At 41.9% G+C, this 17,564-nt stretch overlaps 1 protein-coding gene across 2 annotated transcripts in view; it reads right to left on the reverse strand.

The window, feature by feature from the left end:
- Positions 1–1,912: 1,912 nt before the first annotated feature.
- Positions 1,913–17,564, reverse strand: part of TMEM164 (transmembrane protein 164) — a gene marked incomplete at its 3' end in the record, with an annotated part of 42,597 nt that continues 26,945 nt past the window's right edge. For both annotated transcript variants that reach the window (XM_082488090.1, XM_082488089.1), the window contains 3 exons: positions 17,024–17,102; positions 2,514–2,614; positions 1,913–2,119 (listed from right to left, as the gene is read on the reverse strand). In XM_082488090.1, the coding sequence (XP_082344216.1) occupies positions 1,913–2,119; positions 2,514–2,614; positions 17,024–17,102 (387 nt within the window). The remainder of the gene's footprint in view (positions 2,120–2,513; positions 2,615–17,023; positions 17,103–17,564) is intronic.

Genomic DNA, 17,564 nt, shown 5'->3' on the forward strand with positions numbered 1-17,564 from the left:
GCACCATCGGCCCAGCGGTACTGGGGCAGCAGTGAGACCGCTCGGTGAAATCCCTGATGTACTCAGACATTTGCAGGACCAACAGTTGACAGTAACTGTTTGCTGGGAGTTCTTATTATCAGGTGCTTCACTTTCTCAAGTTGAATTCTGATTAAAAAGACGAGGAGCCGTACAGCCTGTGTAACGCAGACGAGCTATACATGTTTGATGGATAGCTTAGGTGTATGTTGCATGTTGTGTAGGTGTATGTCAAGTTGTAAGAGTACATTATATTTGTTATGTATATATATACACAAGCAAGGCATGGAAGCAAGCCAGAAACCAGTTTGTAAATTAGAACGTAGGATGATATACTTCTGATTGAGGCGTCCTTTTTTTTTTTTTAATCACGGAGTGAAAATATTTGAAGTAGCCATTTGTTCCCCCACCAATGAAAACTTTTGTTTTTAAGGAAAAAAAAAAAAAGTCAACCACTTCCCATTCTTACTTTTCCTTCTTGAGGTATAAATGACTGTACCTTAAGTTCAGAATATATCTTCAGGTGATCCAGCTGGAGGAGGTATGATGGTTTTGTTTTATCTTACAAGTCACAGCTTTGACAACGCAATAAATCTATAAATTGCAACAAACTTTTGTACAACAAAATTCCTGCAAAACAGTCTGCGTAACAGACTCACAGTTAACTGTCTGGAGGACCACTCTCAAGATTTCCCATCTTTCTGCCCAACAGTTTCTCCTCTAGCCTTGAAAAATTTGAACAGGTACGCACAGTTTACTCTTTAACATTCTGCCCGTCTACGTCCTGTTCTCCAGAAGACGTGTTGACAGGAAGATTTAGTCATACTAGTAAACTGGAACACTTTGTGTTCAGTAGAGCCCTGCACTGATTTGGCGTTCCTTTTTATACCTGTATTGTAAAATCAGTATACAGAACGTATTAGAGCTGTAGAGAGAGAACAGTTTCATTTTGTTTCTTCACTAACCACTCTGCCAAGTGAGGATCAGCGTAGAAGCAGAGGAGGAATGTTTCAAAAGCTAGTAAGTAAAAAAAGAAAACGCTGATGTTTACATTGGACTTTGTACCGCCACTCCCTCTCCAGTCTAAGCTAAGTGAAAAAAACCTTTTGTTCAAAGTCAGGTCAGAACAGTAGATGAAATATCATAGCTTATATGTAACATGGGCTTTTGAGATTATTCCAACATGGTGTTTTTCCACTCACTCAAATAAAAGTGTCTCCAAAGCATAAAGATCTGATGGGACAGGTATTTATCCACAACAGTGTAGAAATTAAGTAGTCCAAAAAAAAAAAAAAAAAAAAAAAAAAAGATTTTTGAATGAGTTATTGTTCCCCAACATTTTCAACCAGCTTAAAGAAAATACAGTAGAACCTCATTGTTTTGCACTTAGGACTGGGAGATTAAGTGTACATCGTTTCACCATAACCATTTTGCAACATTCAAGTGCTAAGAGTTAAGCCAGGACGATGCGCTTCAAGATGTGTTCTGCTCACATCAGTGGAGTTTTGTAATTCAGATTTATTTCCTACCCTATGATATAAGTGTACTTCTATTTAATGGAAAATAAGTCAAAACGAGGTAGCAGTGCCACTCTCTTTGCTGGAATGTGGACAGATCCTGGCCTAATTTTAAATGGTGGCTGAGCAAGATTCTACTGTAATTACGCAAAATGTATAAAACACGAACCTTTTCCAGAATAAGGCCACTAATTTTGCCATTGGCAATAGGCAGTGAGAAACAGCAGTTAAAAAAACCCTCACTTGATTATAGAGGTGTTTTTGAGGCAATAAACTGTGGGGAGAAGTATCAAACACATTGTCCTCTCATCCCTCCTCTTTGTTTTCCAGTATAAGTATGTCTGCTTCCTGTGCGTACTGCTCCGTGGGGAGAAATTTCAGTCTATTTTCTTAGGTGGGAGTCTAAGCAAGTCCACGCTACATTTAAAGATGGGGACAGCACTGTAAAACAGTAGGATTACGAGCTTCCCATGAGTCATGGTCATGACAGTCTGATGTCCAGACGCCCAGATTCGATACCAGCGCCCATAAAAAGGATCTGAGACGGCTGGGCACAACATGTTGTTCAAATTCACTTCTGTAACCTGAGAAAGTGACAACAAATTTATAGATTAACAATATTTTTGTGTTGCGCTGATTCAGACACCTTAAACGGTAATTCTGAAATTACCATAATAATCAAAAATGTTTAGGTGACAATCCATTGTTCAACACAAGTAGGGCATCTTTCAGAAGGAAAGCAGATCCAAATCCAGTTGTGCATTTAATAGATGGATTTATGCAGGTACAGAACCAATTGATTAAATATTTTACCAATACTTATGAGAGATGGGATACAAATGCCCGTTAGAACATGCAATTAAAAATTTGCACGCAAGTAGTCTTATCCATATATATCGGGACACTTTGAAAACTAGTCAGTGTTTTTACTTTGAATGTACTTGCAAACTATCCATTTATTAACCTGTATTTACTTACCAATCCCAGAATCTGCAAGATGCTAAAATGATACACAAACATAAACCCCGTGGATAAAAGAGCCCACCAGAAATTGCAGAGTGGTTCTGGAGTGTAGATACCTTGAAAAGAAAGGAATACATTAGTATTCAGCTGAACTGCTGCATCCATCAAACACTCATGAATAATCCTCTCTCTTCTCCTCTGTGGATGTCAGCACATCTGGCTTTAGCTGATAACCTACTCAATACCATTATAGTAATTAATATTTGAGAGCCTTATTTCTTACCTGGAGCATCCTGAACAGTTTCTTCCCTCCTTCTGGTCCAGCAGTGAAATGTACAATATGTTACCTCATTAAGCTTGCCTATTTTTTACCAACACCAGTGATTTTTACCTCATTCTTCCTTCTGCCACAGAAGTACTAAATGATTTTAAAATACAGTAATGGTATGCGATGACTCTTCACAAATCAGGTTATTTATACTTAAATACCCGCTTCTTATGGGAGATATGACTTCAGCATGCAGAGAGCTAACCTAGGTAGCGGCAGTTCCGGCACAGCACTGTATAAAAGCACAGCCTAATCGCCATTTCCTAATTTTAGGGTTATTTAACAACTATTAAAAAGTAACCTGCCCCAATAATGCCTAGGAACAGAAAAGCTGTATAAAGCAGTCACTCCATTAATGACAGATTGTGCTTTTAAATAAAAACTACTGTGGAGATATTTTCTGAAATACACTACAAACAATTTTATAATCAGTGGATATCACAGATACTGTAAAATATTTTTTTCTCATTCAAATGAAGTAGCAGATACCACATTATTTATTCCTGGGCTTACCTTTCTCTCTCCTCCTGAAACCAGGTTTTGTCAACTTACTGACAAAACACAATGTCACGTGGGCTAGAACGTACCAAGGAAATCAGATCTCATAAAAGTACCCTTAGATACAAGACTATTTCTGGAATTAAATATTCAAACATCATATGGTGAGAACAAAAACAGTTTACAGAGTTCTCAAGACTCTTACTAGCAGACATAAAAGTTTCAGTGTAAGATATTGGGGAAAAGTATGATTTTCCTTAAGACTTTAATAACTTAACCTAGGGACACAAAAGAAAAAGACGTAAAATATTAAGCTTCTCAGCGGCCATAAGAAGTTGTAGAGTTTCAGATGATTATAAAAGCACACTGGCACTTTTTATCTACCTTTGTCTGCTCTCTGATCCATTAGATATTATTTAATATTAGAATGCATATCCAGTTCTCAAAGGATAGCCTAGAGCACAGAGTGCAATATTCACATTAGCCTTTGCTAGCTAGCGCCTTCAGTAATTACCAGGAAGACTCGACAGACATCAGCAGATACCGTACAAGGCTACTGGGAACTCAAGTAACTACACAGGCGTAGCTAGCTAGGACAGAACTCACCAGACTAAAGCTGGTATAAGTATGCCTGTGTGTGCCATCGTATGGGGATAAAGGCAAATAACTGCTTTACCACACCCGCATACAATGGTGCAACCTGTCTCAGGTTTAAAATCCCTACAGGACTGCTTCCTCAATCCCTGTTGCCCTTTTACGTTTTTTTTTCTGCATAGTTTTCTTCCATATATTGTACTCATCATGCCAGTTCAGGTTGATTTTGCAGTAGCTACCTGAAATAATCCGATTTAAACATCATTTTGTGAATGTTACAAATTCAAAATTACCTACACTTTATTGTCTAAAACTACATCTATTCATTGTCCACTCAAAATAACACAGCTTCTCTGTTGCTGGTCAACAGGGAGTAAGGAGTTGCTTGTATGCTTGAATGACAGCAGCACATCTGCACCCCATATATCACTCACTGACTTTAATGAGCAACAATATTAGTGTAATTACCCAAGATACAACTGCACACCATGTTTTAGCGAGCAAGCTGTGCCTTGGCGCAACCACAATAAATAGGAGCAGAGAAGCTACTTTGAAAGCATAAGGCAGCTTATAAGATTTCTTAGCCAGTGGGTAGGTGAAGGTCAGAAGAAGTGTCTGAACTATAAGCAAAATCCAAAGATAAAAGTGACCTCTACGTGAATAACTTTAAGTGGAGTGCTCCACAGGTAAAGGGAAAAAACTCACAAGTCTAATTCTTCAAACGTGCATAGCAAGCATGATCGAAGAGCTGGTATCCTACTGAGAAAACAGTACAGGAGACTTTACTTAACTAGCAATGATATTCATTAAACTCCACTGCCTGAAAACATCAGATACATGATACCACCTTGAATATGGTTTTTCATTACAGAGAGCCAGAGAAGACACGACTAGCCTTGGTATCAGAGTTCAGGAGACCATGACTATTTTTGGCTGCACCGACTTTAAGCGACCTGCTCAAGCTATATGGAATCTCCTTGTGCTCCCTCCTCAGCTGTAGGGTAAAGAAAACATCGTTTGACTTGCAAAGGTGTTTTTGCATTGTCTTTGCAGGGTTAAGTGCATGTTTAACCTAGATGCAAAACACAAAATAAAATTTAAATGAAGTGTCTAAAACAGCTCCCAGGAACTGGCAGAGGAGCGCTGTACCAAATTTGGTTTCACATGAACTCGCCTGGTTGGCAGTTGCCTGTGTTATTTGAAAAGTATTTGACAAAGCTTGAGAACAGATGGTAGTAGTCTAGAGAGGTAAACACTCAGAAAAGCTAGAATCCAGAGACCTCGATATTTGGAGGGTTTACAGTGCAGGTAGTATATAAACACTAAAGTAGGGAATAGTGAAGATAGAGAAGTGAACCCAGCTATGAAACAAGACTGGAGGGAGAAAGCAGTCATTAAAAGACTAAGGAAATTGCACAAGATGACAAAACAGATCAGTGGCATAATTTGGCTTTGAACCCAAGCTTCTCATGTCCAGCTTCAATCTAGTCAGGAAATCATGTTTCAGAAGTCACATAGGAGAGCTGTTCAGGTTCCTCCAGCAAAGAATCTCACACTGCTACATCCTCCCTCGGTTGCAAAACTTCAAAAAATACATTAGCAACTCTCAACCTCTACAGACTTTTGATCTCGATATATAATAGAAAAATTCCTCCTTGCTAGACTTTGCAATCCTGAAAATAATAGTGTGATTTTCAGCAGTATCATTATTTGGACATCAAGGGACAAAAAGGAAACAATTACCTCCGCACAAAAGCATTCCAGAGAGCTCTGGATTCCCAAGCGTGCTTTGGGAAACTAATTTTAAATTGATACCTGGGATATTTTCTGTACATTTCTCATTAGATAAATAATCACTATAGATTTTATTACTCTAGGGCCCTGCTGTTCAACAGATGACTGTTTAACAGAGCAGTGTGGTGTATTTTCTGTTAGCAGAACCATACAAACAGGAAAATTGAGACCCAGCTGGGGCGGTTGGTTGAACGGCCCGCGTTGGCTTTGGCAAAAGCTAAGCTACTTGCTGCTTGCATAGGAAATCAACGTCAATAGGTAGCAGTGAGTTTCACTATTCCCTAAGGATCACAGGCAATTCTTACACGTTAAGCACTTTCAAAAATTTAATCCAACTGCCAATCTGGCACTAATCTCATTCTCAAAAACGCTCACGCCCAGTACAGTTGAGACCGTTTCAAATCAGGGTCATCCAAGTAGGCTGTATATTTGCTCTGGTGTTGAAATAGCATGGCAGTGCGTATTTCAGTTTAAATTAAACATCATTATTTCAATAGCATTGATAGGAAAGATTTCATATAGGTTGAAGAGTTTGGGGTTCATCACCTGCTTCTGCAACAAGAATTTTTTGACCTTGAACATGCCAAGTGGTTAATTTTGCCATCTAGGAAATGGAAGCATGGGTTTAAAAATCCAAAGATCAACAAAGAGAATCAGTTTCTTTTATACTTCTCCCCCCTCCCCACCATGTCTTGTGCTAGTTCTAGTGTTCTCATGAACTATTACTTTTATTTAAAGTTCTCAAAACATAGGCTTGTAAAAATTTGAACGCAACTTAATAGAAAGTAATATTCCTTTTGTATTTCTGTGAAAACATAATGCAGGAGAAAATTACTCCTCTGAATTAGAGGATTAGAACCTAAATATAGCACAGTTTTTTTAATTTAGTAGGCTGTTAAAATAATCACTTTTTCCAAATTAACATCTTGCTTTCATTCCCACTACATTTGATACAGCTTTACCACTTTTCCAGCCCAGTGCGCTCTCCTTCAGTAGCCTCACGATTACAGGTAGACCTGCTTAATCCAAAACTCAGAGCAACTATTACAACTCCTTCATTTTCAAGCTTATAAAAATGTGAGAGCAAATTTATTTCCATTTTATTTCCCTTGATCAAAGTGTTAATTCTAGTAGTGTGGCCTACTGAGCTGGCCTAGAGACCAAACTTCCTTTCCAGGGGAAAACAGGAAAAATGTTCTTAAAAGGATGAACCTGAAATGCAGTTTCCCCCACAGCTGTTCTGAATCGATGTGTAGGTTTCAAAATACTACCTTATACCAGGAGATTCGGTTTCCCTCAATGCCAGCTACTTCCATGAGAATCAGCTCAGACAGCAGTCTTATATTACCTGTTTCTCTCAGGAACCATTTTTTATATTCCAGCTGCAGTTCTTCCTCTTCCTTCCTACAGTAGTAGTAGTTCTTCCATCTACTGGTATGTACCTTTCTACACTTCTCTACCTCCTAGACAGAGAGAGAGGTCTTTAATAGACCTTGGGCCCACTCAGAGAGTGGCACATTAACTTAGTTTGAAGTGGTTTGTAATAGGCCACCATAGTTTCAAAGGAACTGTAACTGCCCAGTGTGTAAACCTCAGAGACATGTCCCCTCCTCTTCCTCTCCAGCTCTCTTAAATCATCAAACAAGATTATCCTGAAAGGATCAAGCTCCAAGAAAGCCTGCAGCGTAAGCCTGCAGCCAGAGCACCGGCACACACCTCCAGCTGCTGAGCAGTGCCACAGCTGCCCTGCTGCTCCAGCTGCCATCACACAAGCACAGCTGGACAGCAAACCACACATTTACGGCTAATATATGGGATTCAGGAGCTAGAGAAAAGCTGGAATAGGAACATGGAGGCTGCCAGCAGGAGAATAACACACAAGATTTGACAGGTCTCCAAGTAATTAAGAGTTTCAGTGAAAGCTGTATCGCACATTATCAAGTACTTCCATGAGGATGGAGATAAAGTAGATTTATGACTACCTATCTATATTCAAATATATAGTGATTTTTTTTCTGGATTACTACTAAGGTATATAATAAAGCATACTTTATAACTTGATTTAAAAGCTAAGAAAGAGATTGCTAAATACAGGTAAGTGTCACAAAGTGGGGAAGTGGCTGAGAAAGGGTACAACAGCTAGAAATGGCTTTAAATATAGCAATCCCTCACTCTTGCCAGCAAGTCATAACAGCCAATGGAAAGCACAAGTTTAAATCCACAATTGCTTTAATTGCGCTTTCCTAGCTTGCAGCCATAGGAAAAACGATCCTTTGGTCTGTACTTGGTATCTGTGTTCTACATCTTACAACTTAGCCCAGCTTCTCATTAGGCAAGAAGCGCTGCACTGCCCTCAGGAAAGCTGGCTGTACAGAGCTGCTTCCCTCCATCTGTCTGAAATGTGACAGAGGCATGCTCCATGAGAGGGGGGGGAAAAAGAAAAAATAAAAAAATCATCAACTTCTACTGACTTTCTGACAATGCCATAGAACTTCATCTCTTCTGATGCCACTTTTGAAGACACTTAGATCAAAAAAAGGAAAGGACTTTATGACCCGAGTCAGAGACAGTTTCTTTATTGCTTATAAAGATAGCGCACTTGCCTTATAAGCTGAAAATTCTGACTCTACTCCCAGCAAACAACTCAACTATTTAATTATTTAGGGTGCGTATGTCTGTCTACCTGTGCATAGCTGTACAGCAGTGAATCAGCTCTTAAAAACCGATGGGGCCAGACCACAGGACCGTCCAGAGTTTGCAAGGCTATTACTGTCAGTTTTGTCTCCAAAGAAAATTATGCCCCCCCCACCTCCCCCCCCCCAAAAAAAAACAACAAAAACCCCAACAGAATCAATTTACTCTCTCCACAGTGTGGACAATCTGGATTTGAATTGTGAATTTTGAGTATTTGCATAGCCGTTTTGACAGAGCAGATGCTGGAGACTATCTCCCCCTGCAGGCTACAGTGTCAGAACCACACAACCATTCAGCGACACCAATACAAAGGTCTCTGATTAAGCATATATGATATCCTGGAACTTCATGTACAGCTGTTCACACATCAGGTTGCTCCTTAAAGGGAAAAAAATCCTAAAAACACCACAACACTAATTTCCTTTCCTAATTCATTAAGTTAAGTCAACTAAATAATGCTGGGGATCTCAAAACACAAGAAAGATTCTCTCTTGAATTCCACTGCTAGGGAGCTGCTGTAAATTAACCCTTATTTCAAACCATTGTGGAATGGTATCATCTGCTCACAGCACTCAGGAAATAATAATTCCACTTTGATTAAATTTCAATATGATCTGAAATAAGGTGCACATATCATCTTGTCAAACCCATCTGAAAACACAGAATCACAGAATGGTCAGGGTTGGAAGGGACCTCTGGAGATCATCTAGTCCAACCCCCTGCCAGAGCAGGGTCACCTACAGCAAATTGCACAGGACGGCGTCCAGGCAGGTTTTGAATGTCTCCAGAGTGGGGGACTCCACAACCTCTCTGGGCAGCCTGTGCCACTGCTCTGCCACCCTCAAAGGAAAGTAGTCCCTCCTCACGTTAAGATGGAACTTCCTATGTTCAAGTTTGTGCCCGTTCCCTCTTGTCCTATCACTGGGCACCACTGAAAAAAGACTGTTCCCAACAGTATTTATAAGCATTAATAAGATCCCCCCTCAATCTTCTTTTCTCTAGACTAAAAAGACCCAAGTCCCTCAGCCTTTCCTCATAGGAGAGATGTTCTAATCCCCTAATCCATCTTTGTAGCCCTTTACTGGACCCTCTCCAGCAGATCCCCGTCTTTCTTGAACTGGGGAGCCCAGAACTGAACACAGTGTCCCAGATGCGGCCTCACCAGGGCAGAGTAGAGGGGGAGGATGATCTCCCTCAACCTGCTGGCCACACTTCTTGATGCACCCCAGGATGCCATTGGCCTTCTTGGCCACCAGGGCACGCTGCTGGCTCATGGTCATCCTGTTGTCCACCAGGACTCCCAGGTCCCTTTCCACAGAGCTGCTCTCCAGGAGGTCAGCCCCCAACCTGTACTGATGCAGGGGGTTATTCCTCCCCAGGTGCAGTACCCTACACTTGCCCTTGTTGAATTTCATAAGGTTTCTCTCTGCCCAACTCTCCAGCCTGTCCAGGTCACACTGTAAGGCAGCACAGCCTTCTGGCATGTCAGCCACTCCTCCCAGTTTCGTGTCATCAGCAAACGTGGTGATGGTATGCTCTATCCTTTCATCCATGTCATTGATAAATATATTGAACAGGACTAGACCCAGTGCTGGCCCCTGAGGGACACCACTCGTTACTGACCTCCAACCAGACTCTGCACCACTAACCACAACCCTCAGCTCTATCTGTCAGCCAGTTCTCAATCCACCCCACTGTCCATTCATCTAACCCACACTTCCTAAGCTTGCCTATGAGGATGATGTGGGAGACAGTGTCAAAAGCCTTGCCAAAGTCAAGGTAGACAACACCCATTGCCCTCCCCTCATCTACCCATCCAGTCACCCCATCATAGAAGGCTATCAGATTAGTCAGACATGACTTCCCCTTGGTGAATCCCTGTTGACTACTTCCGATAACCTTCTTTTCTTCCAGGTGCTTTGAGATGAGACCCAGAACAAGCTGTTCCATCATCCTTCCAGGGCTGGAGGTGAGGCTGACCGGCCTGTAGTTTCCCAGGTCATCCTTCTTGCCCTTTTGAAGGCTGGAATGACACTGGCTTTCCTCCAGTCCTCAGGCACCTCACCTGTTCTCCAGGACCTTTCAAAAATGATGGAGAGCAGCCCAGCAATGACTTCCCCCAGCTCCCTCAGCACTCGAGGGTGTATCCCATTGGGACCCATGGACTTGTGGATGTTCAGTTTATCTAACTGATCTCTAACTTTTTCCTCATCAACCAAGGGAAAGTCTTGCTTCCTCCAGACTTTCTCTGTTACCCGCAAACTCTGGGTCTCCCGAGGACTGGCCTGAGCAGTGAAGATAGAAGCAAAGAAGGCATTCAGCAACTCCACCTTCTCTGCATCATCTGTCACCACAGCACCCGTCTCGTTCAACAGCAGGCCCATATTTTCCCTAGTTTTCCTTTTGTCTCCTATATACTTAAAGAAACCCTATTGGCCTTGACATCCCTTACCAGGTTCAATTCCAAGGCTGTCTTGGCTTTCCTTGTTTTCCCCCTGCATACCCTGACAGCATTCTTATACTCTTCCCAAGCAGTCAGCCCCTTCTTCCACCTGAGCTTTTTCAGAAGGTCCCTACTCAGCCATGCAGGTCTCCTTCTTCCCTTGCCTGATTTCTTGCTCTTTGGGATGCACTGATCCTGAGCTTGGAGGAAGTGATGCTTAAATAGCAGCCAGCTCTCTTGAGCCCCCTTACCCTCTAGAGCCCTCTCCCATGGGATTTGTCCAAGCAATTCCTTGAAGCGATCAAAGTTAGCCCTCCTGAAGTTTAAGGTTTCAACCCTACTTGTCATTTTGTGTATACCACACTTAATCCTGAACTCAATCTTCTCATGATCACTGCAGCCCAGTCTGCCCCCAACCTTAACATCCTCCACCAGTACTTCTTTGTTAGTCAGTACTAGATCCAGTAGTACACCTCTCCTGGTGGGCTCCTCCACCACCTGGGTCAAAAAGTTATCATCAATGCATTGGAGGAAGCTCCTGGACTGTACATGCCCAGCTGTGTGACCTTCCCAGCAGACATCAGGGTAGTTAAAGTCCCCTGTGAGAATCAAGGCCTTCGATTGTGAGGTGACTCTCACCTGTTTGTAGAAGGCCTCATCAACTTCCCCATCCTGATCAGGTGGCCTGTAATAGACACCCACAACATATTACCCTGCCCCTCTCATATTACCCTGCCCCTTAACCCTTACCCGCAAGCTCTCAACTTGCTCTTCGTCTGCTCCCAGGGAGAGCTCAATACATTCCAGTTGCTCTCTCACATAAAGAGCGACTCCACCACCTCACCTTGCTGGTCTATCTTTCCTAAAAAGAACATAGCTCTCCATGACAGTGTTCCAGTCACGTGAGCTATCCCACCATGTCTCAGTAATTGCAATGAGATCATGGTCCTGTGACCGCACACAGATCTCTACTCCTTGTTTATTCCCCATGCTGCGTGCATTGGTGTATAGGCATTTCAGAAAAGCCAACGAGTGTATAGTTTTTGCCCTTGAGGGGTGGTGGGCCTTCCAATCCTCAAAAATACTAGCACTCTGCCCCACAAGTGCTGAGCTACTACCCCCAGGCTCCTCTCCATCCAGCCCAGTTACATGCCCACCCCCCTTCGAATCTAGTTTAAAGCTCTTAACCTGACCAAACTAGCTTAAGGACCAAGACAGTCAAGAACTGTGAGTCTCTAAGGCCAATACAACACAAACTAGATATTTTTCATTATGTTAAGAGTATACAATAGAAAACCAAAGTTGTCCTGAACACCACTGAAGGTCTTTAATACCTTGATCTTAGGTCAGGTTAATGCACTGTTGCAATAGTCGTGGCAGTTTGAGACATTACACTTCCTCAGCTGCCCTCCGTAAGCCTTCTATCAGCAATCTGTTTCCCAGTAGCATAAAGTATACTTATCTGAGATACTCTCATGCTTCAGAAGACCAGCTTAGTTGTAGACAAAAGTGGTTTGAGGTGTTTTTCAATGAAGAGGCTGGTTACATGGCCTAAGTCTGTGCTGCTGTGGTTCCTGTCGTCTTCTTTTCACCTTGACAATTCACTCATTGCATCTCCCTTTTGCCAATCCTAGCACTCAGATGATGCAAGAGTAAACCAATCCAGAAACTACAAAAGCATTCATACTTTTTTTGACAGGGAAGCAAGGGTCTCACCTCCCAAAACCAAGAGAAAACAGTGACCTACAGCTCTGGTTCAGCCTAACCAGCTATTTCAGGAATGCTGTGTCCTGCCCAGATGCATACTATAATTTTTGGCAAGGTTCACAGGTGATACAAGGTGAGATTCATTCAGCAGAAAAGTTGCCAACTGCAGCAATACTTCATGTAAGAACTGCCTTCAGTTAGCAGTCTTCTATGCCGGCCTGTTATGTCTGCACTACTCTATTTTGCGTGAGAGCCTCTTATTGCAGCCAAGAAAGATCTGAGCCATAGTGCATACGTATTTATTTTGCCGCGCCTGGCATGCATGTGTATGCATACATGCATATGTGCACTTGGAAAGAAAATATGTTAGAACGGGAAGTACAGAAATTTATATTCAGTCAGAGAAGGGAGGGAGAGGGAAGAGAAAGAGAGAAAGAGGTCTTAATCCGTGAGTTCACTGTGCAACACTGAAGCCCAAGTTCTGAACATCTCTCTCATCAATTTGATCCTAAGCATGGTAAAGCCCCCACAATTACATGGGAGGGGCGACACATGAAGGTGATGCTGCCAGTGCAACATGACCTGTCTTCACCACTGTAATGAACAGCAAGGAGAGAAAGAGAAGAAATTATTACAGCCCTTGCTTACTGTCACCCAGTTTCCTTTCAAAGAGGAAACACTTCAACAGGTAATTGAGTGTGTGTGCATGATGGGTATGATACTTGATTAGCACGTCAACAAACTTGGACATGCAGTTCTATATAGAATGAGCCTCAAATCAACTCCACTTCAGGTGTTCTGCTCAACCTTCCTTTGAGAAATGTTAATATTATGATCCTTTAAAGGCCATCAATAATATTGGCAGATTCCAAATAAAACTGAAGTAGTATATTTTTCCCTATACAAGCCATTTCTTTTCATTTTTCCAATTTTACTATCCTTCAATTACTTCTCCCAATTATAATCCACAGATTCACTGATGAAAATTTCTATTTAAAATACAGAAATAAAGCTACATGTTGATCAACATCAGTGATGAAAAAGCAATTTTCACAAGATATAGTTTGGATAAAGGGCGTGATCTACTCAGAAAGTACTTCAAGCCACTTTTACTCAGAAAGTACTGCACCAAGCCACTTTCCATCATTTCTCAGCAGTCCTGGCTCACCGGGGAGGTCCCAGTTGACTGGAGGTTAGCAAATGTGACTCCCATCCACAAGAAGGGCTGGAAGGAGGATCCAGGGAACTACAGGCCTGTCAGTCTGACCTCGGTGCCTGGGAAGGTTATGGAGCAGATCATCTTGAGTGCCATTACACAGCACATGCAGGACAACCAGGTGATCACGCCCAGTCAGCATGGGATCATGAAAGGCAGGTCCTGCTTGACAAACCTGATCTCCTTCTATGACAAGGTGGCCCACTTAGTGGATGAGGGAAAGGCTGTGGATGTTGTTTACCTGGACTTCAGAAAAGCCTTTGACACCATTTCCCGCAGCATTCTCCTGGAGAAACTGTCTACTTATGACTTGGACAGGCATATGCTTTGCTGGGTAAAAAACTGACTGGATGGCCAGGCCCAAAGAATGGTGGTGAACAAAGTTAAATCCAGTCGGCTGCCGGTCACAAGTGGTATTCCCCAGGGTTCAGCATTGGGGCCAGTTCTCTTTAATATCTTTATCAACGACCTGGATGAAGGGATCGAGTGCAGCCTCTGTAAGTTTGTAGAGAACATCAAGTTGGGCGGGAGTGTTGATCTGCTTGAGGGTAGGATGGCTCTACAGAGGGATCTGGACAGGCTGGCTGGATGGGCTGAGGCCAATGGTATGAAGTTCACCAAGGTCAAGTGCCAGGTCCTGCACTTGGGTCACGCCAATCCCATGGAGCGCTACAGGATTGGGAAAGAGTGGCTGGAAAGCTGCCTGGCAGAGAAGGACCTGGAGGTGTTGGTCGACAGCTGGCTGAATATGAGCCACCAGTGTGCCCAGGTGGCCAAGAAGGCCAACAGCATCCTGGCCTGTATCAGGAACAGCGTGGCCAGCAGGACTAGGGCAGTGATCATTCCCCTGTACTCAGCACTGGTGAGGCCCCACCTCAAATACTGTGTTCAGTTCTGAGCCTCTCACCACAAGAAAGACATTGATGGGCTGGAGCATGTCCAAAGAAGGGCAATGAAGCTGGTGAGAGGTCTGGAAAACAAGTCTTATGAGGAGCAGCTGAGGGAACTGCGTTTGTTCAGCCTGGAGAAAAGGAGTCTGAGGGGAGACCTTATCACTCTCTACAGCTATCAGAAAGGAGGGTGTAGCAAGGGGGGGGGGGAAGTTGGTCTCTTCTCCCAAGTAACAGGGGATAGGACAAGTGGAAACAGCCTCCAGTTGCACCAGGGGAGGTTTAGGATGGGTATTAGGAAAAATTTCTTCTCCGAAAGGGTTGCCAAGCATTGGAACAGCCTGCCCAGGGCAGTGATGGAGTCACCATCCCTGGAGGTATTTAAAAGACAGGTAGACATGGTGCTGAGGGACATGGTTTAGTGGTGGTTTTGGCAGTGTTAGGTTGATGGTTGGACTCGATCTTAAATATGCCTTCCAACCTATATAATTCTATTAGTCAAACAAAGGTGATAGTGAATGGCAAAATATTAACAAGTGTTTTCAGGCTGAGTAATTTTTCCATCAAAAATCATACATTAGGTCTCCTGTGGCACTAGCCATAACGACTACTAAAGTCCATGGGCGTTCTGCTAATAAGGTATTACAGTCAGTCTGGTGATCAGAAGCCAACTGCATAAGAAAATGAACACTTATTAGTTACACAGCGTAGAGCAATCTCAATTGATATATTTAACCAACAGTTCATTTAGAAATGTCACTGCTGTCATGTCAACATTAGATGGCAGCAAATACCTGTAAACTAATAAAGGGCAAAGACTTAGAAAAATGCACTGGGGTGACAACTGTCCTATTAGCCCCAGGAAACAGGTGCTGAAGAACCCAAACAACCTTTACTTCAACCAAAGTTTAGTTTCCCAAACCAAACAAAACACACAAACAACAAAAAACAAACAAACAAACAAACAAACAAAATCAATGGAACACATCAAGTGACATCTAAGGCCAAACTTTAAAGCAAAATAAATACACATCTTAAAATTATGTTATGTGGGAACTTCAAGGCCATCAAAAGAAGTGATTTGGTGACACCACAAAAGCTTGGTTTGTCATTGCCTACAGCATACTACACAGCTGTTCACACTTTCTCTCCCCTCTCCCCATCCCCCTTCTGCAATGATTAGGAGTTTGTGTAACTTCTACAAATATACTGCACTTCAGCATTATTTGCCAGAATTTTAAGATATCAAAGACAGGTTAAAATTAAAGGTGGCTGGCATATTTCTCTCATAAGAGAAACAAATAGAATGATCTTTTGAAGTACGATACTTCACTTTTTCCTTTGAATCATTTTCATTCAGTTTCACTCAGCAGTGAAAAACAAAAAGGTTACAAACCTATAGTGAAATAAGTGTAAAGGACTGTAAGTGACTGCTTGTATAAAATACAAAAGATTTACCAGAATGGAAGAGGCTGACTATGCTTGTTCTGACCATTTACTAAATTGTATCCTATTGCTTGACTTCACATCCTCGGGGTTTTCATTAAAGGTTACTAAACATCTGGACCATAAATTATAATCTTTTATTTCCTGGATGAAACAATTTAGCTCTGCTAGAAAATGCAGCTGGAGGTATGTCAACGCTAGAGGGGGGCAGAGCATCACACCAGACGAATACATATTGTACTGCATCCCCTTCTAAGGGGCAATAATTAGAAAAGTCACTGGCCAGTGGAACAATTTGGGATTCCCAGATTTACTGAATTACTATGGCATAAGTGAATGCAAAATAGTAATCTTGCTAGAAGAGATAACAAGCAAGCTAGTTCATTTCACTAATATGTGTCACTAGAATTTCATTAGAGCTTCAGAATTTCAGGAATTTATCTAACTAGCTGACCAATATAGAATCATAGAATTGCTGAGGTTGGAAGGGACCTTTAAGATCATCAAGTCCAACCATTAAATATTTACATGGGGATATAATAATAATTTTTATTCAGCTCATTTTAAGTTGCAGTACTTCCCAAGAGACATCCAAGTCGTCTTAAAAACACATCCCACCAACAACTTAGAATGTTGCGAGCTGGCAGAGATGCTGCTCAAGAAGACAGTGCACATTATGCCAATATTCTTAATATCTCTTTGGGCAAAAGACCATTTTTTTCATTCCCATTTCAGTGCCTGACAAGTCTTTGTTATCCAGGTTACACCTCCAACATAACACCAGAAACTATTAAGTAACAACATGGAGAAAACTGGTAAAAAAACAGTAAGAGTAAAGCCTGTGGTAACCATTAAACACAGGTTTTTCATTGCACAGGACCAATTCAATATGTATAGTGTAAATTACCAACCTACCTCCTTTCCGCAGCAGATAGATGGGCACAACATAAAGCATCACGTGCTGGATGTAATAGATTTCCATTTCAAATGGAAGCTGCGGAATAAGGAAAACATTTGTAAATGTTTCTCATCCTTAACAACTGAGTTACAAGGAACCACTCTCCTTATGACCCATGACAATTTCTTCAGTTCAGTTATTTTATCACCTGTGTATATTAACAAAGAAATGACATTAATGGTCTGTTCTTTGAAAGTCCATTCCATTCCCCTTGCCACGAACACAATGCAACACTTCAAGTTGACAATTCTCAAAATTAGCCAGTAGCACAAAGAAGGAATAATGTTAAGATTGCTCTTTTCTCTTAGTTAGCATAAATTACCAGTAACAACGCAGAACCCTAACGTAATCAAACCAGAAACTATACACACCCCATATGACAGTAGCCTATTTGGAAAGAAAATTGCTACCTTGTGAGTGATAGAACTCTGTAAATGAGGCTTTTTATATATAAAACTATATAAATAAATATATAATTACTGAGGAGGCTTGTGTAAA

Source organism: Vanellus vanellus (genome assembly GCF_965231255.1).
Source record: "Vanellus vanellus genome assembly, chromosome: 10".
Classification (NCBI taxonomy): Eukaryota; Metazoa; Chordata; class Aves; order Charadriiformes; family Charadriidae; genus Vanellus; species Vanellus vanellus.